Here is a 27,960-nt window from a genome sequence, read left to right on the forward strand (position 1 = left end):
TGCACGTTTAATAATTTTTATTGAGATCTTTATACAAAATTCTATACATATCTTAAGTGTTTAATAAAATTAATAGAAAAAAATATATTCCTCGACCAAATACGATCGTAAAAGTAAGATTACACAAGAACAAAAAATATTGCACGTTAAAAGAATTAATAACATTTAAGGTAAATAAATTAGAAATCGTATACATTCGTTTATATAATGTGATTCTTTTTTAATATAAACCAGAAGGAATGTCGGTGACTTTCCCGGAAGAATTTTTGCTCCCAACGGAAGCGAAATACTCAGTTTTTTTCGTTTTACTCCCTGTTGTAACAATTTGTTGCCCAGAGTACAATCCAGCGTTTGGACGTTTTGTTAAAAAACTTGTACTGGCGTGCCGTTTTTCTTGGACCCTCGGAAAATAATAATGAGTATCCGCCGATTGAAATTTATTCGCGGGTAAAAACATTTTGTTTCGCTCCAGATTCTGTTGACTCAAACATTTTGATAATTTCGTTGTGAATACGTTTGAATCGCTTTTATTTGCGAATTGATCGGTTACAACAATATCGATGATGGCATCTAAGCCGTCATCGATTCTGTCTAAACTTTTTGATCGATTCGGGTGACTTCTCGATCGTTGTATATTGTTATTATCCAAAGAATTTTTTTTGATTATTGTTGGATTTTTAAACGATTCGCTTTTTTGATTTAATAATTTTAACTTTAAATTGTTCTTGTTGTATTTAGGAATACATTTGGAGGCGCTTAAAAGTGAATCGGAACCTTCTTCGCTTGAAAATGCAGTTTCATTTTCGAAGAATTCTTTCGGACAATCATAATCTTCGCTTGGAACGTATAAATGGACCATACTTTTTGATTTTCTTGGTGGTTGAGGGTGAAGATTTGTTGGGATTATTTCGGATTCGTAATCGTAATCGGAAAAGATATCGTTCGTTTTTATTAATTTTGATTCAATTTGAGCTTTTTCTATTTTTATTCGCTCTTTATCTTTTAATTTCTTTTTGGCTTCCTCTCTTTTTAAATCTTCGTTTTCCGCGTTATTAATAATATTATTTAGTTCTTCCATAACTTCCTCTATTGTGGTTTCGTCTTCGATTTCAATCATATTTGGCGTTAAGCTCCTTTCGGATGATGATATTCCTTCGTCTATAGCCGGCGAAAAACGGTCTTTCTCGGATTTTTTTAACGAAGATTTATTTTTTGATTGCAAAGAAATCACTTCATCTTGCAGTTCATTACATTTCGTTTTTAAACATTGTTCTAACGACATCAAAACGCCCTTTTCTTCTTGCAGAATTTTTATTTTTCGCTCCAAAAGCATAACTTTATCTTTTAAGACATCGTTGTTTTTTTCTAAATCCTCGAATCGCTTTGATAAGCCTTCGATGTCGATGAAACCCTTTTCCCAACGTTCGAATTCTTTTAATATCCGTTCTGATGATGAACTATCGAGCGAAACATTTTTTTTAATAACGTCCATATCTAATCCCGCTTGGGCTAATTCAGCTTGGATGTATAACCGATTTTGGGTGTTTCCGCAATGATCTAAAAACGCATTTAAAAATTCTAAACCGGCCGCTAATAATTCTGATTGATTTCCTGATGATGTTAACATTCCAACTAAAAATCTGAACCTCACCGGTTCTCCAAATCTTAATCGAAGAGTCGATAAAGCTTCCGAAACTGACGTGTGTCCCAAATCGGCTACGGAACATACTTTTGTTAAAACCTAAAAACAACATTAATTTATTTTTTTCGTATGTGATCATAATCTTTATAAAAAACTCGTTAAAATGAATCCAAACATGATCTATTTTAACAGGGAACTTTCCGAGATATTCCGATTTTTTACTTTTTATAAAATCCAAGATGGCCGAAAACAAAACACTAAAAAAGGCGCCATCTATGTTTTAAAAAATGAATTTTATGGCAGATGTAGGGTGTAATACATTAAATTTAGTTAAAATTTTCTCATTATTACAAAAATCTTATCCATTTCTGATTATTTCCGATAAAAAAATTAATTAATTACCTGCAATGCAATGATTCTCGATTTCGTAACATTACTCATAATGCAAACTGAGAGTGTAAATAGTCCGGATGAAGACGTCGAAATTGTTCTTACGGATTCGTTGTATCTAATAACACAATACATTAGACATTGAAGACAACTTAATTCGTCCAAAAGAGCCCTTCTTTGAACGGAAGGGGGAACTCTTCCGGTGGTATTCGAACTTCCGCTTGTTGAACTGTTCGCTTGGCTTAATTGGATGATTCTTAATACATCCAGAAGTAACGTTGCGCCATCTAAGGGATCTGCTACGAATTCTTGGACAAAACTAAAATTAAATTGAAACAAAATTAAATAAGAAAAAGTAACAGAATTAAAAATCAATAGGATTTTTATTACATGTGTATAAAAATAAATATCAATATAAAAAAAAATTATACAATTTTTTTGTATACTAAAATTTGAAAAGATTTTTAGACATGTTAATCCTAAGAGAATTCTTTTTTTCTTAACAAGAGGCTCTCGGACAACAACAAGGTGCAGTACAATCTTGAGGTTTATGTTTTGGCACACTCGTGTGACAATCCAATTCCGGACAATCAATACCATCCGGACAATCTTCCGAGCATTCAACATACTCTCCTGGTGGTCCAAAACTCATCTTTTGTACCGTACAACCTTCCATTCGCATTGTTGGTGGTACAAATTTCGGTTTTTTCGCCCAAGGCATATCAATTTTTTCCTGTTGTTCCCATGGAAGAAATGACATCCGATTAACAGTACACGCACTCATTCTTCCAGTTGGAAGTTCGAGTGCGTTAGTGGGTATAAATTTAGCAACTCTATCTCCTTTCACCGGCATATACGATAATCTATTTGTTGTTTTATCACTTAATGGACAATCACTTGAGAAAATATTATTTGTTGGACTAAACTTTCCTGTTTTTGAAAACGGTTTTGGCACGTAATCGTGCTTTTGAGTTGTAATATCTTGCATCGGACCTTCACCTTGGAAATTATGTTCGCATGGTACAATTGGACACGGCGGAAGAACATTTGTGTGTCCTTGGAAAGACATATTATGTGTGGTATTATCCGACATTCTACCTTCACCCACACAAAGATTATTCGATGGATGAAATTGGCTCGATCTTTCAGTTTCACTTGGTAAATATGATCTGTTATATGTAGTTCCATCGTCCATTCGACAAGCTGGTGGTTTATAATCTCTATCCGGTTTAAACGAACTTGGACGAGCTGGTTGAATATATCGACATTTTTTTTTTATCGGAACTGGTCGGTCTTCCACCGCCGTTACAATTGGCACTACAACATTACAACATTCGTCGGTATTTTTTGCTGGTGGTGGTTGACAAGGTTTTACGACCGTTACGGGTGTTCCACCTGGAATGACCGGAACACTGCATGGAATACATCCATCCTGATGTGATTTTGGAGGCGGTGGGCTGCATTCGCAATCGGCCATTGTTGTAGGGGTTTAATATATATAAAATTACGAACGGTGTTAATTAATTTGGAAAATTCGATAATACCTATTGACAATTTGTCAATTTATTTGATTAGTATACATTTTTTTAAATTGTTTTGATTAAAAGATTACTAGATTTTATCATATCATTTTATTATCATGTTGGTATTGTCAAAAAAATTTAAATTAGAAATTTACGGGAAGCTATCTAGATCTAGAATTATTCAGGTTTTCAAAGATTGTGTACTGCTTACAGACTCAGCAAGATCGACGCAGTTTGTAGGTTTAGAACTTTGCAGTATCCAGAGTCTTGGTAATATTTAGAAAACTTGCAGTTTATAATAACCAGAAATTCTGCCATGTCTTAGGAGTTTGCAGAGCCTCAACACTTTGAAGTACTCACAGACTTAGCAAGATCCAGAGATTTTAGAATCTTTGTAGTATCCACAGATCTTTACGCAATCATAGACTCTTTAGCAGTACCCAAATAATTCGCGCTATCCAAAGATTTTATGAAGACCAGTACAGATTTCGTACATTCTTTCTCTCTGCAGTGACCAGAACGTTTCTAGTATTCATAGACTTTGTAATAGTAAAGTCTTCGTAGTTTTGATAATAATTTAAATGTCACCCAAATTGAGCAATAAAATACCACTTTGTCCATAAAACTGCATCAAAAACTTTGCCAAACTCTTTGTTTTGATTACAATGTGAAATATTGGTATGAAAACGTTCAACTTTTCCAATAAATTTCTATGAAAGTACTGTTTCATCCCAGAAACTTCATCAATAAATTTATTTCTGGAGGCAATTTAATATTAACCTAAAGAAATTTCATGAAAATGTGAGGAATTTACAAAAACTTCATCAAAATGTATCCAAGTCTAAATAAATTGTATGAAAATGTTATTTCATCTATAAAAACTTTATCAAAAACATAATATTAATAGGAAATTTAATATTAACCTAAATAAACTTCATGAAAACGTGGGGAATTTACAAAAGCTTCATCAAAATTTCATCAAAATTTATCCAAATCTAAGCAAATTCTATCAAATGTTACTTCCTCTATGAAACTTCATCAAAAATATAATTTTAACTGAAAATTTAACAATAACCTAAAGAAACTTCATGAAAACGTGGGGAATTTACAAAAACTTCATCAATATCTATCCAAATTTAAGCAAATTCTACGAAAATGTTATTTTATCTATGAAACTTCATCAAAAACATAATTTTAATAGGAAATTTAATATTAAGCTAAATAAACTTCATGAAAATGTGTGGAATTTACAAAAACTTCATCAAAATCTATCCAATTCTAAGCAAATTCTATGAAAATGTTATTTCATCTATGAAACTTCATCAAAAATATAATTTTAATAAGAACTTTAATATTAATCTAAATAAACTTCATGAAAATGTGAGGAATTTACAAAAACTTCAGCAAAATCTAGAAATTTCTATGAAACTTGATCAAAAACACAATTTTACATGGAAATTTAAAATTAACCTCAAGAAACTTCATGAAAACATGGCCAGTTTACAGAAACTTCATCAAAACCTTCAAATTGTGTCCGAAAGTTTACTACAAGCAAAAGAATTTCAACAAAATTAGATGCAATCCATAAAAATTTATAAAAGTCATGGTTTTGATCACAAATCCAAGTAATTCTATGAATATATTACTTCGTTCATAGAAATCTTTTTGGAAATACAACTTTAACCATAAAACTTCATCAAATGGTATATGGTAATGTTTAATATTAAACTCAAAAACTTCGTCAAAATCTAATCAAAACTAAGAAATATCTTTTAAAATACGTCCTCGTCCATGAAACTTCATCAAATAGTTTATAAAAATTAGCACCAAGCGAAAGAACTTCAATGAACTTAAACCTAACTCATAAGAATTTACCAATATCTTAGTTTTGATCACAAAGTCTAAGATTAACCTAAAAAACTTCATCGAAATCTATCCAAGTCTAAATAAATTGTATGAAAATGTTATTTCATCTATAAAAACTTCATCAAAAACATAATATTAATAGGAAATTTAATATTAACCTAAATAAACTTCATGAAAGCGTGGGGAATTTACAAAAGCTTCATCAAAATTTATCCAAATCTAAGCAAATTCTATCAAATGTTACTTTCTCTATGAAACTTCATCAAAAATATAATTTTAACTGAAAATTTAACAATAACCTAAAGAAGCTTCATGAAAACGTGGGGAATTTACAAAAACTTCATCAATATCTATCCAAATTTAAGCAAATTCTACGAAAATGTTATTTTATCTATGAAACTTCATCAAAAACATAATTTTAATAGGAAATTTTAATATTAAGCTAAATAAACTTCATGAAAATGTGTGGAATTTACAAAAACTTCATCAAAATCTATCCAAATCTAAGCAAATTCTATGAAAATATTATTTCATCTATGAAACTTCATCAAAAATATAATTTTAATAAGAACTTTAATATTAATCTAAATAAACTTCATGAAAATGTGAGGAATTTACAAAAACTTCAGCAAAATCTAGAAATTTCTATGAAACTTGATCAAAAACACAATTTTACATGGAAATTTAAAATTAACCTCAAGAAACTTAATGAAAACGTGGCCAGTTTACAGAAACTTCAACAAAACCTTCAAATTGTATCCGAAAGTTTACTATCAAGCAAAAGAATTTCAACAAAATTAGATGCAATCCATAAAAATTTATAAAAGTCATGGTTTTGATCACAAATCCAAGCAATTCTATGAATATATCACTTCGTTCATAGAAATCTTTTTGGAAATACAAGTTTAACCATAAAACTTCATCAAATGGTATATGAAAATCTTAGTTTTAACCACAATGTTTAATATTAAACTCAAAAACTTCGTCGAAATCTAATCAAAACCAAGAAATATCTTTTAAAATACGTCCTCGTCCATGAAACTTCATCAAATAGTTTATAAAAATTAGCACCAAGCGAAAGAACTTCAATGAACTTAAACCTAACACATAAGAATTTACCAATATCTTAGTTTTGATCACAAAGTTTTCAAAAAACTTCATCGAAATCTATTCAATTTTATCATTCAACCAATTTCTATGATATGACATAGACTTCATCAAAGAATTTATCAAAATTTTAGATTTGAACAAGAAGTCTAAGATTAACCTTAAAACTTGATCAAAACCTAACCAAAAGAAGTTCAATGAAGCTAATTGTAGTCAATTGTACTCGAAAACTTCATTATAACCTAACTAAATTCAAACAACATCATTGAAACCTAACTGAACTACCACAAAAAAATGTTAAAACATTAAAAGTTGTAAAAACAACTTCAACGTAATCAAAATAGATTAGAGGAAATTTTAAGAACTTTTCCGAAATTGTAATTTTTGCTTCCAATATTTAACATTAATCATAAAAACTTCAACAAATCGTGAAGTTTTAATTGAAATTATGAATAATGTGAAGTTGATCCATTTAAAACTTTTTTTTGATCAACAAATTCAATGTTAGCTCAAAAAACTTTGTTAATATACAGGTGAGTTATTAGTAGATATACAGGTAGTGCTAAAAAACTTTTAGGTGTTAATGTCAACTTTAATTTTATTGTTATATTCGTAATCATCATAAAATACCCTTTAAAATGAGTCCAAACATGACGCACTTATCTCAAAAAACAAAAAAGTTAGAATTAAAAATATTAAACCCGAAGTTAGCCACAATGAAGATAGCAATTTAATTTTTAACATTAATACCAACCTTAATTTTTAATTTTTTTTATTATATTTTTGTTTTTGTGACAAATTTTAAGACATTTTATAAAAATGAAGAATATATCAAAATGACATTGACATTTCAAACCGGAAGTTGCTTATATCTCGAGTAATATTGAAATTAAACGTATCATGTTTGGACTCATTTTAAAGGATTTTCCATGACGATTACAAATATGTCAAAATTGACGTTGAACCGGAAGTTGACCATAACTTCATTAATATCGAAGATAAATATATCGTATTTGTACTCATTTTAAAGGATTTTTAATGAAGATTACAAATATGTCAAAATTGAGGTTGACATTTTAAATCTGAAGTTAATTATCATATACAGGGTAAAATATATACAGGCTGTTCCATTTACGCATAACGAAGAGTATATAGATTTTTTTAAATGGAACATCCTGTATATTTTATTATATTATGAATAGAATTAAATTTGTTTATGCAACCGTATATGTTACTAACTCAGCGTTCATAGTTCCTGAGATATTCAATTGTTTATCCAAAATGTATCTATTGCAGGATCTTTTTAAAAACGACATTTTTTCAATTTTGTCTTGAAACTATGTCTGATAATAGTCAAAGCCAGCAGCTAGATGATAGTATCCAAAGATATTAGATGCGCTATACAGCGTGTTCATAAAGCTTAGTTACTTTTGATGTTTTTCAATTTTTAATCAAAAAATTAGTAATAGATCCTATATTATCGTTAAGGATTTTGTCCGTAACATTACAAATTGCCTCCTCTCACTTGTACCTTTTTGTATCAATATCTTGTGCTACTTCTTCGGGAAATTTTTCTTTTTCAGTGAAAATGGGACATCTCCCACTTTCTGATTGTGAGTTATAGGTATCTCGGGAAATGTTTTTGATATTAACACTTTCACAACGATTACACACCGTTGTTATCACCAGACGTGAAAGTATAAAACGAAAACTGAAAAGAAAATTAACTTACCTTACATATGATAATCGTAAATCTGATTTTAATTTACAAAGTAATTCTGATACTGTTCCAAATTGTCTTAAAGTCATTTCATTTTCTGATAACATAGGGTTTCTATAATCTCGAAAGGAATGACTTTTCGTTCTGGATCTTTCCGGATCAACAGTTGCGACAACCGATGGAGTTGAGTATAACCCGGGGCCGTTTGCCGGGGGTTTTCTTCCCCATTTTTTCAAAGATAACGCGTAATCTTCTGGGTTATAAATCGGGGGACGTTGTTTTTCCTGTTAAAATAAATAATACAGAAATGAAACTTTCTTTAACCGCTTTAACAATATCAATTATTAGAAAGCGTATTATTAAAACCATAACTCGCCTAGAAAGAATTGAAAAATAACTCAAAAATTAAATCGTTTAAATGGAAATAAAGGCTTGGACTAAATACCACATGATCCGGACGATTTTAACAATCGTACTTAGTAGTTTCTATTATTAATCTCAAATAAATTAAAGACGAGTCGATTTGTAACGACAGGAAATTAGAAACGTAACTGAAGTACATTAACCTACATCCCAAGATATATATTATCCAATTTAACTTTAATCTCACAGATTACTTCGCAATTTGAATTGTTTCCTTTTTCTTATAATTAAATAATTCAATTAATCACACCTTTGATATGCACTCTTCGTTCCACGAAAAATTATTAATTCGCACTCCATCCTCCGAATTCGGCGCCATTGTATCTTCCGTGCTGAAGATGAAACTGCAAAAAAAAATTAAGTTGAAAAAATTTTGTATTTCCAAGATGGCCTAACGCGCTTTAAGAACGGACGTTGGGTAAGAAAAAAAATGACGATGATGAACTCTTTCCTAAGTCAACGTCCTTGCAAAACCTGTAACAGCGGTTTCGTTCAAGTTTCTGTAGCGAATTTTGCTCTTAACGGGGAGAAAAAATTCGCCGATAAATCCATCTTCGATGATCTTTTAGGACTCGATAATTTCTTTTAATTCTATTAAAACTCGTCATTACTACCTTATGATTAAGATAACCAAGAGGTTGTTGCCTGCAATAAAACTCGTTTATAATTTTATGTTAATCTATTTATTTAAATTTTTAAAAATTGATGTAATTTTGTTGGAAATCATTATTTAATGTGAAGGTTTTTATTGCACAAAGATATCATGTCTTTACAACATTCTATTCCACTTTCATCCCAATAATTATATCTAATATCTTTCACTTTTAATGGTTCTTAATACTTGTCATTGAGTTTAATTTGCTCCGAATGGCTTCCAATGATTTTTTACTATGTTGTATATTTTTATTGAACTAAAACTAGAACGAGAACTAAAAACATTCGGGTTTAATCGTGAAAAAACTTTCAGTTGTCAATGTCAACTTTTCATTTTGATATATTTGTCAACTTCATAAAAAATCCTTTAAAATGAGTCCAAACTCGACATATTTAACTTTAATATTAATGGAAATACAATCACTTCCGGTTTGAAACGTCAACGTCAATTTTGACATATTTATCATCTTCATTAAAAAACCTTTAAAATGAGTACAAAGATGACGCAATTATCTCAAAAAACAAAAAAGTTATAATAAAAAAACATTAAACCCGAAGTTAGCAACAATGAAGGTAGCAATTTAATTTTTAAATATTTATACCAACCTTAATTTTTGATTTTTTTATTGTATTTTCGTTTTTGTGACAAATTTTAACCCATTTTATAAAAATTAAGAATATGTCAAAATGACATTGACATTTCAAACCGGAAGTTACTTATATCTCGAGTAATATTGGAATTAAACGTATCATGTTTGGACTCATTTTAAAGGATTTTTCACGACGGTTATGAAAAATATGTCAAAATTGACGTTCACATACTTAACCGGAAGTTGACCATAACTTCATTAATATTGAAGATAAATATGTCGTGTTTGTACTCATTTTAAAGGATTTTTAATGAAGATTACAAATATGTCAAAATTGAGGTTGACATTTTAAACCTGAAGTTAGTTATCATGTAACAAAAGTTTTATAACTGAAGTTAAACTAGTGTTAGTCACTTTTCCGCACTTTCTTTTTATTTTATTAAAAGAAATCGTCGTTTTTTAAGCCACGTGATGATTCTTGAATTTTTCCCAAATTTCTTAATATTTCTTTTGTTAAAAAAGAGCGTTCTTAAATTTTAACCTGTAAACTTGTAACACTTCGTCCTTAATTTCATTTGACAACTTTTTAAACTTTAATTTTGTAAATTAGTAACTAATAATCTGATTTCGACTTTGATAGGTGATAATGTCAATGTCTACTTTAATTTTATTATTATATTCATAATCTTCATAAAATAACCTTTAAAGATAGTCCAAACTTGACGTATTTATCTCAAAAAACCAAAAAGTTCGAACTTTCAACTTTTAATTTTGACATATTTGTCAGCTTCATAAAAAATCCTTTAAAATGAGTCCAAACTCGATATATTTAACTTTAATATTAATGGAAATACAATCACTTCCGGTTTGAAACGTCAACGTCAATTTTGACATATTTATCATCTTCATTAAAAAACCTTTAAAATGAGTCCAAAGATAACGCATTTATCTCAAAAAACAAAAAAGTTATAATAAAAAAACATTAAACCCGAAGTTAGCAACAATGAAGGTAGCAATTTAATTTTTAAATATTAATACCAACCTTAATTTTTCATTTTTTTATTATATTTTCGTTTTTGTGACAAATTTTAACCCATTTTATAAAAATTAAGAATATGTCAAAATGACATTGACATTTCAAATCGGAAGTTGCTTATATCTCGAGTAATATTGGAATTAAACGTATCATGTTTGGACTCATTTTAAAGGATTTTTCACGACGGTTATGAAAAAGATGTCAAAATTGATGTTCACATACTTAACCGGAAGTTGACCATAACTTCATTAATATTGAAGATAAATATGTCGTGTTTGTACTCATTTTAAAGGATTTTTAATGAAGATTACAAATATGTCAAAATTGAGGTTGACATTTTAAGTCAACTAGTGTTAGTCACTTTGTCCTTAATTTCATTTTACAACTTTTTAAACTTTAATTTTGTAAATTAATAACTAATAATCTGATTTCGACTTTGATACGTGATCTTTTTTAACAAAACAAAGAAATATTAATAAAAACTTGTTTGTAAAATGGATAAGATGAGAGATGTTAATCTATTTGTAGAGTCTCTGAAGATGGCCCAGGACCGAAACTGGTTAGATTTAAATTCTATATAAAATAAAAACCAGTTTCAAAGTACAAAATCAAACTCTAGATTATTTTCTTCAAAAATTTTTTATATGAATCGTCATCATTTTGTCTTTAGTTTTAGTGATTAAATTTATGCCACGACTTACAGAAACACTCTGTATAATCGTAAAACGTAACTGGTGACCAAGCGTGTTCTGTGCTTGTGATAGCTGTCATCGGTGTTCTGTGATAGAAATAGACAGGCACCAAACAATTTTCAGTAGTTTGAGCCTGTCTATTCCGAAAAGTCTTATATTTTTAGAGAAATGAAAGCGAAAATCCCGTTTTTCTCAACATTATTCATTTGTCGCTTAGTCAAGTGATGCATAATACGGTCCAATTATGTCTCTGTAATTTAATTTAAACAAATTATAAATTAAAAAGAAGCCTTGCGGAACGATGGTGCTGGTGTGTATTCCAGAAGGGACGTCGCGCTTTTATTTCATTATGTAGGTAACATAAACGCGCGACGTCCTGTCTGGAACACAAAAAAATTGTAAAATAGACAAAGTTGTCGAAAAATCGGGTATCTTTTTCGTTTAACTCGCGATGAAAAGAAATATGTTACGTAGTAATTACAATAAAACTTTATCGCAATTTTTTTAATCGAGCGGTTGCTAAGATATAGATCGCTAAAGTGAGGGACCTTGTTTTTACAACTTTTAGTCATTTTTACAACCTTTTCAACATAAAAAATTCAAGTTTTTCCGTGTTATGTAGCACAAGATAACGGTGTAGATCTTGAAACGGCGCCATCCTGTTACATAAACTTTAAAGGACATTGGCGAAATATTAAAAACTTTTTTTTAAACGATGTTAAATTTTATGGTTTTCTTACGCAATAGGAAGTTGAACAATAGGATAGATAAAAAAGTTTGATGTTGCAAAAAATAACCATGGTGTTGAAATTTAGATTTGTATCTCTTCTTTTGAAAATCTTTTTTTAACGGTAATCTTTCTTAGAAAATTTGAAAAACAAATTCTATATGATTCTAAACGAAGAGACAATGACTGGAAGTTAACTGTTAAATTGCAACACAGTCAATCCTTTGAGCCTATCGCACAAAGACATGAGTGTACAGTTATAATGGATTTTGCTTAAAAATTTACTGAAAGAATTTTTTGCAAGATTTCTTTTTGTTTTTATTTTTAACATCTGGTAACCGGTACAAGAATTTAAATCCTTTTAAATCCACATAAATTAACATAAAAATTATTTTCGTGATTAAATTTTCGTTTATAATTCGAGAAAGTGGCATAAACATAATCATCACCATTTAGAAAACGACAGTCTTTATTTATATGGGTGTGCTATTTTTTATTAATTTCATTTTGTGATCAGTTTTCTTTCGGAAGTGAAAATGGCTTAAAAATTTGTTATACAACTTGTAATGCAACCGTTCTAATTATGCTAAAGAAAGGTAAAAAGAACGTTTCTGTTTTCATTGTAAAATAAGAATGCATGTGAAAATTACCGCGTAATACTAAAATACTTTTGCTTTTAATAGAATCCTTTATAAACACTTTAAACGAATTTTCAAAGTAATTATGGTTTTTGTTGTTTTATTGAATCCTTTAAATAAGAAGAAAGTGAGTTTTTCTTCTTTTTAATCAAGTAAAAAAAGAAAGTGCATAATTCTGTCTTTTGTGGTGCAGTTTTCCGCAAATTCACGATTTCCTAAGAGAAAACTTTATCGAATAATACATTTTCTAATACATTATTAAATCGTTTACTAAAATATACTTTCCCTTTTACGATAATACAATAAATCCTCGACTAATACTAATCTCAACAACAGCTGTACAGCTGAAAGGCCCGTTCGTGACGTCAGCGCTGAATAACAATTAAAACTAAAACCAACACTAGACCTGGAACTACAAAGTTTCGGGTTTAACTGTATGTTTTCAGGCTTAGAAACCGAGGCAGCCATGCTGCCGAGGCAGTAGTTCGTTTTCAGTAATAACATTTTATTTAGAAGATTCGGCTAAACCCGAATGTTTCTAGTTCTTGGTCTAGTGTTAGTTCTAATGATAGTGCTAGTGTAAAACTAGAACTAACACTAGACCTAGAACTAGAAACGTTCGTGTTTAGCCGTGCGCCTAAAAATACTTTTGATGTTTCTTGAAATAGTTTCGAGGCACGGCTAAGAAAAAAACTTTCAGGTGTTAATGTCAACTTTAATTTTATTGTTATATTCGTAATCATTATAAAATAACCTTTAAAATGAGTCCAAACATGACGCACTTATCTCAAAAAACAAAAAAGTTAGAATGACAAACATTAAACCCGACGTTAGCCACAATGAAGATAGCAATTTAATTTTTAAATATTAATACCAACCTTAATTTTTGATTTTTATTATTATATTTTTGTTTTTATGACAAATTTTAAGACATTTTATAAAAATGAAGAATATATCAAAATGACATTGACATTTTAAACCGGAAGTTGACCATAACTTCATTAATATCGAAGATAAATATGTCGTGTTTGTACTCATTTTAAAGGATTTTTAATGAAGATTACAAATATGTCAGAATTGAGGTTGACATTTTAAATCTGAAGTTACTTATTATATACAGGGTGAGTTATTAGTATCCCGGCGGACGATAGTTGCTAAACCGTTTGAGAAAGAAAAAAATGTTTTATACAAAAGTTGTTTGACTCACCACTTTCTATTACGTAAAATTATTTTTTCTTATACAGGTTGTTCCATTTACGCGTAACGAAGAGTATATAGATTTTTTTAAATGGAACATCCTGTATATTTTAGTTTTAATTGTTATTCAACGTTAGATTATTGTATATTTAGAACTAACACTAGAGCTAGAACTAGAATCATTCGGGTTTAGCCGCACGTCTCTCAAGACGGCTTTATTTATTTTTTTTCAATTTAATTTTTAAATATTAATACCAACCTTAATTTTAGATTTTTTTATTATATTTTTGTTTTTATGACAAATTTTAAGACATTTTATAAAAATGAAGAATATATCAAAATGACATTGACATTTCAAACCGGAAGTTGACCATAATTTCATTAATATCGAAGATAAATATGTCGTGTTTGTACTCATTTTAAAGGATTTTTAATGAAGATTACAAATATGTCAGAATTGAGGTTGACATTTTAAATCTGAAGTTAGTTATCATATACAGGGTGAGTTATTAGTATCCCGGCGGACGATAGTTGCTAAACCTTGAGATAGAAAAAAATGTTTTATACAAAAGTTGTTTGACTCACCACTTTCTATTACGTAAAATTATTTTTTCTTATACAGGTTGTTCCATTTACGCGTAACGAAGAGTATATAGATTTTTTTTAATGGAACATCCTGTATATTTTAGTTTTAATTGTTATTCAACGTTAGATTATTGTATATTTAGAACTAACACTAGAGCTAGAACTAGAATCATTCGGGTTTAGCCGCACGTCTCTCAAGACGGCTTTATTTTTTTTTTTTCAATTTAATTTTTAAATATTAATACCAACCTTAATTTTTGATTTTTTTATTATATTTTTGTTTTTATGACAAATTTTAAGACATTTTATAAAAATGAAGAATATATCAAAATGACATTGACATTTCAAACCGGAAGTTGACCATAACTTCATTAATATCGAAGATAAATATGTCGTGTTTGTACTCATTTTAAAGGATTTTTAATGAAGATTACAAATATGTCAGAATTGAGGTTGACATTTTAAATCTGAAGTTACTTATTATATACAGGGTGAGTTATTAGTATCCCGGCGGACGATAGTTGCTAAACCGTTTGAGAAAGAAAAAAATGTTTTATACAAAAGTTGTTTGACTCACCACTTTCTATTACGTAAAATTATTTTTTCTTATACAGGTTGTTCCATTTACGCGTAACGAAGAGTATATAGATTTTTTTTAATGGAACATCCTGTATATTTTAGTTTTAATTGTTATTCAACGTTAGATTATTGTATATTTAGAACTAACACTAGAGCTAGAACTAGAATCATTCGGGTTTAGCCGCACGTCTCTCAAGACGGCTTTATTTTTTTTTTTTCAATTTAATTTTTAAATATTAATACCAACCTTAATTTTTGATTTTTTTATTATATTTTTGTTTTTATGACAAATTTTAAGACATTTTATAAAAATGAAGAATATATCAAAATGACATTGACATTTCAAACCGGAAGTTGACCATAACTTCATTAATATCGAAGATAAATATGTCGTGTTTGTACTCATTTTAAAGGATTTTTAATGAAGATTACAAATATGTCAGAATTGAGGTTGACATTTTAAATCTGAAGTTACTTATTATATACAGGGTGAGTTATTAGTATCCCGGCGGACGATAGTTGCTAAACCGTTTGAGAAAGAAAAAAATGTTTTATACAAAAGTTGTTTGACTCACCACTTTCTATTACGTAAAATTATTTTTTCTTATACAGGTTGTTCCATTTACGCGTAACGAAGAGTATATAGATTTTTTTTAATGGAACATCCTGTATATTTTAGTTTTAATTGTTATTCAACGTTAGATTATTGTATATTTAGAACTAACACTAGAGCTAGAACTAGAATCATTCGGGTTTAGCCGCACGTCTCTCAAGACGGCTTTATTTTTTTTTTTTCAATTTAATTTTTAAATATTAATACCAACCTTAATTTTTGATTTTTTTATTATATTTTTGTTTTTATGACAAATTTTAAGACATTTTATAAAAATGAAGAATATATCAAAATGACATTGACATTTCAAACCGGAAGTTGACCATAACTTCATTAATATCGAAGATAAATATGTCGTGTTTGTACTCATTTTAAAGGATTTTTAATGAAGATTACAAATATGTCAGAATTGAGGTTGACATTTTAAATCTGAAGTTAGTTATCATATACAGGGTGAGTTATTAGTATCCCGGCGGACGATAGTTGCTAAACCGTTTGAGAAAGAAAAAAATGTTTTATACAAAAGTTGTTTGACTCACCACTTTCTATTACGTAAAATTATTTTTTCTTATACAGGTTGTTCCATTTACGCGTAACGAAGAATATATAGATTTTTTTAAATGGAACATCCTGTATATTTTAGTTTTAATTGTTATTCAACGTTAGATTATTGTATATTTAGAACTAACACTAGAGCTAGAACTAGAATCATTCGGGTTTAGCCGCACATTTCAAAGCATTTTCATTTTTACAAAGCTTAATCTCGGTGGAGTACCTTATCAATAGTGAAATTCTTTGTTGCGAGACTCAAATATATACGATAACTGGGTGAGATTACAGAAAAAATTAGCCAAAATGTACAAGAGATGACATAAGAAGACTTCAAAACGATGGAAAGACAGTTGGACCTCAGCATCACAGGAGAAGAAACTGTTTTTTCTTGAAATTTTATCACTCATGAGATGTGATGACACTGCATAACCTTTTTGCTGCTTCAGTTTAGAAGATAAAATCATCTTGTTATCGATTGAGAGCTTGTTGCTTGGAATTGTATTGACGTATAAAAATTACCAAAATTAATGATACACTTTATAAGGTCTTGGCGGAGAAAAATCAATAAGGTTGGTCTTTAAAAATTTATGCATTCCTATCACTGAATGTCTTCTTCCTTCTTCATTGGTTTTGCTATTATCTATATGCTGTTATTACATCTTTTTATAATACTTCTTCTGCCATCAGGTGATTTGTCATTCTGTTGATTCCATTCTTGTTTTCTGTTCACTCAAATTCTCCTTAGAATTTTCATCTCAGTTGTCTCAAAACATATTCTTGTTTTTGATGTATCTCCGTTTTTGATTTTCTTGTTTTGTATAAAAAAACTAGTCTGAAGATGGATAGATAATTCGTTGACTTTTATTTCGAAATTTGATATCTCTAAAAAAATATATTAAGGATGCAAAAACGTTAGGTACATCCGGTGTAAAAAACACACGAAGCGAAGAAAAGCAATTATTTCTTATAAATAAACATGAAAGGGAAGTTGACGTTTCCGCCAACGATGTGAAATACGTGCGAACGCATTCGTTGTAAAACCGTACTTTTAAATAAGAAAAGATAATCTTTTTATAAAGCTTAACCATATAAAAACAGTTGAAGCATCTCAAATAGGAGTACTAAAATAGGATAATCGGGCAGATGGTTTAAGGAAAATAAACTGTTACGGGTGAATAGATCCGCAATTCGACCCAGATTTCAATATAAATGAAAGAAATATGTGAAAGAGGAACGAAAACACCAACAAGAAACAAAGAAAATAGTTGTTATTATCATGTTACGGTGTTCGTTTTATTATGATTGGACGTGTAAAACCGAGGACAAAAAAGGGTGTTATTTTGCCACAGATTCGTTATAATTTCTAGGTTAATTTCTATTTACCTCAATATCAAAATCTAATTTATATCTTGAAAAACTAGTTACTTTTTTTGATTCCAATTAATTAATTAATATTAATTCGAAAATGTCTTTAAACAAAGACAGAGAGAAATAGAGATTATTATTAACGTCGGGGAACCTGTAGCGAGAGAATTATTAAGAGATTACAGTTAGGAATTCGGTTCTTGGATTACTTGGGAGTTGAAGAACTAAGCGATTTTAACTCGAACGAAAGGAACTTAAAGACGAGATTTTATCGGTTCTTTGTGGAAATAGATGCCCTCGAAGACGCTCCCGCGAAGAAGTTATCGTCGAAGAAGTTGTGCGCGAGTCTCGACACACATAGAAGATGAAAAAGAGGGAATTCGCGTTTGCCAGATGACACTTTACGGTACCTTTACCGGACAAAGAGAGTTTCTCGCGCCTCCTTCTATTCGTTGCTTCTTTCGGTTCGTTTAACATCGCAAGGAAATAAACCATCCTTAACGCGGTTTAAGAAGACAAATTGATTTCTTATTAAAAATTATTTATTATTTTTATACTCAATCTCCTCTTCAGACGCACGGTTAAACCCGAAACTTTCTAGTTCTTGATCTAGTGCTAGTTCTAGTTTTAATTGTTATTGAGCGTTAGATTATTTGTATATTTTTATTGAACTAAAATTGGAATAAACCTAGAACTAGAATCATTCGGGTTTAGCCGTATTCCGTTCTAGGTTTAGTATTAGTTCTAGTTTTACACTAGCACTATCACTAGAACTAATACAAGACATTCGGGTTTTTCTTGTGTTAGTTCTAGTGCAACCCAATGATTCTAGTTCTAGTTCTAGTGTTAGTTCTAGTTTTACACTAACACTATCACTAGAACTAACACTAGAACTAGAATCATTCGGGTTTAGCCGTCTTGAGAGACGTGCGGCTAAACCCGAATGATTCTAGTTCTAGCTCTAGTGTTAGTTCTAAATATACAATAATCTAACGCTGAATAACAATTAAAACTAGAACTAACACTAGAGCTAGAACTAGAAACATTCGGGTTTAGCCGTCTTGAGAGACGTGCGGCTAAACCCGAATGATTCTAGTTCTAGATCTAGTGTTAGTTCTAGTGATAGTGCTAGTGTAAAACTATTACTAGAATTAACACAAAACCTAGAACTAGAATCATTCGGGTTTAGCCGTCTTGAGAGACGTGCGGCTAAACCCGAATAATTCTAGTTCTAGTGTTAGTTCTAAATAGACAATAATCTAACGCTGAACAACAATTAAAACTAGAACTAACACTAGAGCTAGAACTAGAAACATTCGGGTTTAGCCGTCTTGAGAGACGTGCGGCTAAACCCGAATGATTCTAGTTTTAGTTCTAGTGTTAGTTCTAGTTTTACACTAACACTATCACTAGAACTAACACTAGAACTAGAATCATTCGGGTTTAGCCGTCTTGAGAGACGTGCGGCTAGACCCGAATAATTCTAGTTCTAGTTCTAGTGTTAGTTCTAAATAGACAATAATCTAACGCTGAATAACAATTAAAACTAGAACTAACACTAGAGCTAGAACTAGAAACATTCGGGTTTAACCGTCTTGAGAGACGTGCGGCTAAACCCGAATGATTGTAGTTCTAGATCTAGTGTTAGTTCTAGTGATAGTGCTAGTGTAAAACTATTACTAGAACTAACACAAAACCTAGAACTAGAATCATTCTTGTTTAGCCGTCTTGAGAGACGTGCGGCTAAACCCGAATGATTCTAGTTCTAGTTCTAGTGTTAGTTCTAAATAGACAATAATCTAACGCTGAATAACAATTAAAACTAAAACTAACACTAGAGTTAGAACTAGAAACATTCGGGTTTAGCCGTCTTGAGAGACGTGCGGCTAAACCCGAATGATTCTAGTTCTAGCTCTAGTGTTAGTTCTAAATATACAATAATCTAACGCTGAATAACAATTAAAACTAGAACTAACACTAGAGCTAGAACTAGAAACATTCGGGTTTAGCCGTCTTGAGAGACGTGCGGCTAAACCCGAATGATTCTAGTTCTAGCTCTAGTGTTAGTTCTAAATATACAATAATCTAACTCTGAATAACAATTAAAATTAAAATATACAGGATGTTCCATTTAAAAAAATCTATATACTCTTCGTTACGCGTAAATGGAACAACCTGTATAAGTAAAAATAATTTTACGTAATAGAAAGTGGTGAGTCAAGCAACTTTTGTATAAAACATTTTTTTCTTTCTCAAACGGTTTAGCAACTATCGTTCGCCGGGATACTAATAACTCACCCTGTATATGGTAACTAACTTCAGATTTAAAATGTCAACCTCAATTTTGACATATTTATAATCTTCATTAAAAATCTTTTAAAATGAGTACAAACACGACATATTTATCTTCAATATTAATGAAGTTATGGTCAACTTCCGGTTGGGAATATTAACGTCAATTTTGACATGTTTGTAATCGTCGTGGAAAATCCTTTAAAATGAGTCCAAACATGATACGTTTAATTTCAATATTACTCGAGATATAAGCAACTTCCGGTTTGAAATGTCAATGTCATTTTGATATATTCTTCATTTTTATAAAATGTCTTAAAATTTGTCACAAAAACAAAAATTAAATAAAAAAAAATCAAAAATTAAGGTTGGTATTAATGTTTAAAAATTAAATTACTATCTTCATTGTGGCTAACTTCGGGTTTAATGTTGTTCATTCAAACTTTTTTGTTTTTTGAGATAAGTGCGTCATGTTTGGACTCATTTTAAAGGTTATTTTATGATGATTACGAATATAACAATAAAATTAAAGTTGACATTAACACCTAAAAGTGTTAATTGTAGTTTTACACAAGCACTATCACTGTGTAAGAAAACATCCCAGCAGAGTTTCCTCTCCTGTGATGCTGAGCTCCAGCTGTCTTTCTATCGCTTTGAAGTTTTTTTGTGTATGTTTTGCCATCTTTTCTACACTTTGGCTTATTTTCTGTGTGGTCTCACCCTGTTATCATGCTCTCCATATTCCATACTCAACATTTCACTATTGATAAGGTACTCCATTGAGATTAAACTTTGTAGAGGACCAGGAAAGTATAGGAAACCCTCTTCATCTTCTGGAAAGGGTTTTAAATGAGTGCCGCACCCTCTTGTGATGAGGTTCTTAGAGTTTCAGCATATCATCAGTAATCATTATGAAAATACTGATGGTGTTTTTCAAACCAATATATGAAAAGCAGGGTTAGAATTAATTTCAGAAAAGTATCTAAATAGTTTGGAGCAAATTTCAGGAAATTACATACTCCTTTGTAGTCTTAGACCACAAAAATAGTGGTCTTTCGTAGAATTTGTTTTTTGAATTTAGAAATCTGATACAAATTTGTTATAAAAATATAAAAAAAATCTTATTGACATACCTCTATATATATAAAAAGTTAATTAAAAAATTGATAATTCAAAACATTGTTGAAAATTAAGCTTTCACTTAACCAGTTTTCTCCGAATCACTTGATTTGCCACTGGAAAGATTTTCAGAAAGCTTTTCGATTTAAAAGCCGGATTCGCTCATTTCTCTCCCACCTCCAACTAGTTATTTCCGTTTTTGAGCCCCATACCCCAGATACATTTATTAATTGGAAGAGCCGATAATTGCAAAAAGCGACGATTACAACTATCCCGTTTCGCGTTTCACTTTCCCGCTTTTCAACTAGGAAACAACATTTTTTTTAGATTTCATTTCTACTAAACTACTTACGTTTAGATACGATTCACCCAATTAATAATACGCATTTTTGAAATGTCTCACTTTAATGAATGTTAATTATATGTTAATTTTTAGTGTGGGAATATTGCAAAAACGATATCCTCCATGCGAAGATTATCTCTGTTCGCCGGTAAATGATACAAAACGAAACTCGTTTAATTAACGAGTTCACGCCTACGGATGATCGAGATGATTTGCATTTGATTTAAATTTGACATAAACACTTTTTTTTTCTTAATTCATAAAAATTATTCAATTTATGTCTAAACCGTAAATAATAAAGGAAATAATACGTATCAGTAAGCAAAGCTTTCTAACAATTATAATTTCTTATACTTAACGAAGAAAGAAAATAAATTCTAAGTATGAATTAAAAAAATTAAAACCTTGCGTGATTTTTAAGCTCCAACAACTTTTTAACCGTAAATAATTAATTTTTGATTTATAAAATCCACTAAAAACTTTAATTCACTACAAAAACGAATTTCGTATGCAGATTAAGTGATAAAACGATTTAAAACATTCCTGGTGAACAAAAGAACGCTTAAAAGGTCTTTCCAATTGTTTTAGAAAGAACAATCGCGTGCGACGAAAAACAAATTAAACTGTTTCTTTTGTTCCTTTACTCCGATTTATTAGAACCGATTAATCCAAGAATTTATTAACGAAAAAAATGTAAATTTTACCTTTTATTTTTTTCGTTGTAAATGATTAAAATAACACTATGATTTTTATATGGTCACGTTGATTTTTATTAAGTTGTGCTTTATAATTTAAAACTTAATTAACCGTTGGGTACGTGGAATTGTTAGAAAAATATTATAACCGCGGCGCGAAAATTAACTTGGTCGGATGAAAGCCTTCGAGAAACTGTTTATTTCTCGGCCTCACAAACTGAAACGACTCAAACGGTAGCTGTACCCGCGGGTTGTCGCGAGTCAACGCGACTCCGAAAGAAAGAGATGAGAAGAAAAGAACCAAGAAAGACGACCGATTAACATTTTTTAGATGAGGCGTCTTTAGATTTTCAAATAGTTTGCTTTAAAAGAATTTTTGAATATTTTATGGTTTTCTCAATTTTTCTTTTTGTGTAATAAAATTGTTAAAATCATCAAAAAATGAATTTTTTGAATAACTAATTAATTATTTTGTGATTTATAACATTTCTTATATTTTCTTTTATAATTTTTGTAACAATATTAGTAGTGCAATTAATATAAAGATTCTTTTTATTAACATTTTTGTCGACGTTACGGAACCCAACTATATTATACGTATATTTGGTTGCCTATATCACAGAAAATTTTTCGAATCAATTGCGCTATAATAGTTAGCATAAGATGTCACTATGTTGTATATTTTTATTGAACTAAAACATTGGGGTTTAGTCGTGAAAAAAACTTTCAGTTATCAATGTCAACTTTAATTTTATTATTATATTAGTAATCTTGATAAAAAATCCTTTCAAATGAGTCCAAACTCGACATGTTTAACGTTAATATTAATGGAAATACAATCACTTCCGGCAACGTCAATTTTGACATATTTGTCATCTTCATTAAAAAAGTTAGCAACAATGAAGCTGGCAATTTAATTTTTAAATATTAATACCAACCTTAATTTTTAATTTTTTTTTATATTTTTGTTTTTGTGACAAATATTTAGACATTCTTTAAAAATTAAGAATGTGTCAAAATGACATTGACAATTCAAACCGGAAGTTGCTTATATCTCGAGTAATATTCGAATTAGACGTATCGTGTATGGACTCATTTTAAAGGATTTCTCACAACGATTACAAATATGTCAAAATTGACGTTGACATTCTTAACCGGAAGTTGACCATAACTTCATTAACATTGGAGATAAATATGTCGTGTTTGTACTCATTTTAAAGGATTTTTAATGAAGATTACAAATATGTCAAAATTGAGGTTGACATTTTAAACCTGAAGTTAGTTATCAAATAATAGACAAATGGGCAACTTCATAGTGTTCTTTCATGATGTATTCTTTATGAAAAAAAACTTTAATATGTGTCCAAACAAGACGCACTTATCTCAAAAAACAAAAAAAGTTGGAATAAAAAACATTAAACCCGAAGTTAGCAACAATGAAGATTGCAATTTAATTTTTAAATATTAATACCAACCTTAATTTTTAATTTTTTTTTTATTATATTTTTGTTTTTGTGACAAATATTAAGACATTCTTTAAAAATTAAGAATATGTCAAAATGACATTGACATTTCAAACCGGAAGTTGCTTATATCTCGAGTAATATTCGAATTAGACGCATCATGTATGGACTCATTTTAAGCGATTTCTCACAACGATTATAAATATGTCAAAATTGACGTTGACATTCTTAACCGGAAGTTGACCATAACTTCATTAACATTGGAGATAAATATGTCGTGTTTGTACTCATTTTAAAGGATTTTTAATGAAGATTACAAATATGTCAAAATTGAGGTTGACATTTTAAACCTGAAGTTAGTTATCATATAATAGAAGATTTATAACTGAAGTTAATCTAGCGTTAGTCACTTTTCCGAACATTCTTTTTATTTTTAACGTGTTTTTGGGTCATTTCACATTGATTAAAAAAATCGTCGATTTTAACATAATGATTCTAGAATATTGTTTTAATTTTGTAAATTAGCAACTAATAATCTGATTTCGATTTTGATACGTGAACTTTGACACGTCGTCGTAATTAAGGAGAAGTACGGTAGCACTGTAGTAACTGTGGGGAATACATTGAAAACAGCTCTAAGGACATTACTCAGATAATTTGTAACCTAATCCAATGAGAGTAACCAGTAATTGATGTCTTGTAGAGTTTAATCATGTTCAGGATTGTTTAGGTAAGGTTGGCAAAAGACTATGTTCTCCCAGGTACTTCCTTGAGTTCGAGACGATATTCCTCGTTTCTCGGCTATACAAGATTGTGGCACTCTTAAGGCACAAGGTGAGGTTGATTTCTTCTTCCTTCTTTTAAGACCTTTGCCTTGTACTCTATAATCTAGAGACCATCCAACTTTCATACCATCCCTTGGAGAATTTTCGGCAATCTGTTATCATCCATCTCTCAACGTAGTGCTTAATATTCAAGAACTCAACATTTTTATACTGAAGGTTATTTACCCTGAAACACAAACCAAATCTCGCCCAACATTTTTACCACGAGGTGTTCACTCTAGTAACCATAACCGATCTTTCCCAATCTATCTCACATTGTGTAATGTTCATAATTTAACCCAACATTTTTTACTGAAGATTATTTACTCTCAAAAACAAAACCAACTTCACGCAACATTATTTTCCTAGGGTAGAAACATGTCAGAGTTTTTCCAATTTACCTGGTGTTGCGCAACTTCCATAACCTTACCCAACAATTTTTACTTCATTCTAGTAAACATAACTGACCTTTCACAATCTACCTGACATTACATAGCACCTAATGAATATGGAAGACAACTAAAATATTCAAAATAATGGAAGAATCAGGCTTAATATCTACATATAGTAAAGAGATATCAGCTATAGTAAAGAAGATGTTTCATTTAGAGTATTACATATAGCTCCTCCTTTTGTCTTTCTTAAAATAACTGCTTCATTAATTTCAAGACATCGTCATTTCTTGCTTTTTAAGCTATAGAATAGGCTAATCTGCTAGCATGTTGAGTTGAGTGTGTTTTAGTTTTCAAATCGTATAGATACTACAAAATAGTTTGAATCTGATGTTAACTGGTACATACAAAAAAGATTTACTCCGCTTTGTTTAGGTTATTATAAGAAAACTACATCTCTACGTCTTCTTAATCCTTCTAAACTCTTAGATTATTGAGCAATTAAGTAACTTGTTTATGTAGATTTCGAACACAAAAGTCTCAATGTTGTTTCTTGAACTCTTCTACGAGCTGATTTCTACAAAAGTAGTTTTGAAGCAGTTGTATAAGCTTGGATAAAGTACGAAGGAATAATATTTTTGTGCTCTCTTATTTGTTTCCTAAGGTAACTTGATCCGATTAAGATATACGAATTTTTAACATTTTCTTCTATAATTCGAGAATGGATGGAGATATCGAGATGCGGTTTTCACTAATATTTAGCAAATTTTATGGTTATTAAGGGTCTGTGAAGTAAATAGTACCGTTCCATTTAACTTTCTTTCGAACATCACAAAAATATGTAACCGCTGCAGATAACGCCCTCTAGCTTATTTGTTTTAAACTAAGCGGTCTTACTGAAAACATTTTTAAAAACAGCATGAAATGGTCTTTCAAACAAGACTAAAAATATTCAAATCGGTAGAATGGTCCAGGACCCTTAATGGGACACCCTGTATATGTTATGGCGGGGTTTGTTCTTAGAGAGTTAGAGATCTCGATGATCTCAGTAGAGTTAGAGTTTATTGTGTTTTATTTCTTCCTTTCTCCTCCAACGGATTAACATCTTATTTGTACCTGGCTGAATAGGGATCGTTTCGATTTTTGGATTAACTCTTTTATAAAAAGAAGTCCTTAGGCGTTTTTACCATGTTGTGAATTGTAAGAAATCATTTTAATCGATTTTTCCATTAAAACTAAAACAATAATGTTTTAAAATTGTTCGAACGATATCGTAAAATGGGCTTGACGTGTCCCACTTACCTTATTTAGTTAAAAGGCGAATAGAATAAGGTTTAGGTAAACATATACAATAAATATCTTAAGTTTCAATTACTAATATGTAATAATTAAGAAGTTATTTAATTAATTTAATAATATCTAGTTCATCGATACATATTTTTGAGGTCAATGACAACTATCTTTCGTTTGCAATCTCTGGGCTCTATTTCACACGTTCCATAATCTCTAATTATTACGTTATGTAAATTAACATAACGTCGCGTAGTAAATCCATTGTTTTATTTCATTAACATTAAAACGGAAAAAAAGAAAAATTCTTACCTCGATGTGTCACTTTTAATATCATCGTTACGATGACACTGCGAACAACTACAGAAAGAATATTGAGATTCCAAGTCGCTATTAATCTCCTTCGAAGCGTTTGATGTTCTCGATTTCGACCATTTTTCCGCGATTATAATCGCCCATGTACGGTGAAGCAAAAAGATCACTTTGTTGGTTCGTTCTTTGGCGCTTTGAGATTTTTCCGAAATGCACGATTTATCACTTAAATTATTTCCCATGTTTTGATTATTCTAAAATAAAAAGAATTAATTAAATTGATTAAAAGTAAAGCTTTTCCTTTTACGCTATAGGTTAATGATTTAATAAAAGGAAATTGACCTTAAGTTAATTAAGTTGGTATTAAAATTAAAATGGAAAGAAACGTAGGTGATTTTTCATCACCTACGATTTTCCTTTTTATAGGTCCAGATCACTTTCTTCTTCTACGTCTAAACTCACAATCAAACCATTTTAAGTGAACCGTTTAGTGCAACTTTCTAACGCAGTTATTTCACTGCAAAATTGAAAGTAAATTTTGTTTAAAAATTAATTTCACATAACTTTATGATTATTTTAATGTTATAACTTCAAAATTACACTTTTTAGAACACTCTCTAACGTTACATAGACTCTTTGTAATATCACGTGGGTACATTTTCACTTTCTCCACTTGCAAAGTGCATTCGTGTGTTTATTAAGGAATGTTATTGTTGCTTTCTATCCGGACATTTAATTAATTATTTATTTTATTAAAAAATAATCTCACCTTACAATAATTTGTATCTTCTTATTTCAAATTAATATTTTAACACGTTTCGCTTGACTCCACATCAAGATCTCTTTCGATTCTGGCGCAGACATTCGCCAGACGATGAAGAACCAGGTGAACTTTAAACGAAGAGAACTGGTGGAAGGAGGAAGCACGAAAAGCCTTTAAAGTCTTTGAAGTGGTCGGTGAGGCCGTTTGAACTCTTAACCCACAACAACACTGTTTGCTCCGTTACCACTAACCTCTACTTCTAGTCGAAGAAATTTTTTGCGCCGCCGATTACCGGGAAAGCGTTCGCTGGTTTTGCCGTCGTGATCCTCTTTAGACGGGTCTTTAGAGAATGAACGGGCCCCCACCGAATACGCGATGCGAAAAGACTCGCGGGGAATGTGAATGGGGCCCTCCTCCATCGATTCCAGAAAAGCTAAAACAAAAAATTTAATTATATTAATTTACGTTTTAAATTTAAATTTATTTTTTAATAACCGATTCAATCCGAATATACATATAGTCTTCTACCAATAGTATACTTCAACCATATCTAGTATTTCTAGCAATA

General features: G+C 30.2%; 2 protein-coding genes and 1 long non-coding RNA gene across 4 annotated transcripts in view; 1 reads left to right on the forward strand and 2 right to left on the reverse strand.

Annotated features, from left to right (window-relative positions):
* Positions 1 to 27,713, reverse strand: LOC111417167 (multiple wing hairs). Of its 2 annotated transcripts, XM_023049370.2 has the most exons (6): positions 27,399 to 27,713; positions 26,630 to 26,883; positions 8,922 to 9,015; positions 8,261 to 8,532; positions 2,045 to 2,351; positions 1 to 1,741 (listed from the first exon to the last, which is right to left on the reverse strand). In XM_023049370.2, the coding sequence occupies exons 2-6, from the start codon at positions 26,869 to 26,871 to the stop codon at positions 221 to 223; spliced, it is 2,436 nt and encodes an 811-aa protein (XP_022905138.1). In that variant the 5' UTR covers positions 26,872 to 26,883; positions 27,399 to 27,713; the 3' UTR covers positions 1 to 220. The 2 variants fall into 2 exon arrangements, with proteins under 2 accessions (XP_022905138.1, XP_022905139.1); XM_023049371.2 differs by lacking the exons at positions 26,630 to 26,883; positions 27,399 to 27,713 and adding an exon at positions 22,358 to 22,567.
* Positions 1 to 27,960, forward strand: part of LOC139429747 (uncharacterized) — a 38,956-nt gene that overhangs the window by 1,339 nt on the left and 9,657 nt on the right. The gene's annotated exons all lie outside the window — the stretch shown is intronic.
* On the reverse strand, positions 2,397 to 4,377 carry LOC111417177 (stabilizer of axonemal microtubules 1). Its single transcript, XM_023049381.2, has one exon. It carries the CDS (start codon positions 3,507 to 3,509, stop codon positions 2,532 to 2,534), a length of 978 nt encoding a protein of 325 aa, XP_022905149.1. The 5' UTR covers positions 3,510 to 4,377; the 3' UTR covers positions 2,397 to 2,531.

This window comes from Onthophagus taurus, chromosome 5, assembly GCF_036711975.1.
Source record: "Onthophagus taurus isolate NC chromosome 5, IU_Otau_3.0, whole genome shotgun sequence".
NCBI classification, from domain to species: Eukaryota; Metazoa; Arthropoda; class Insecta; order Coleoptera; family Scarabaeidae; genus Onthophagus; species Onthophagus taurus.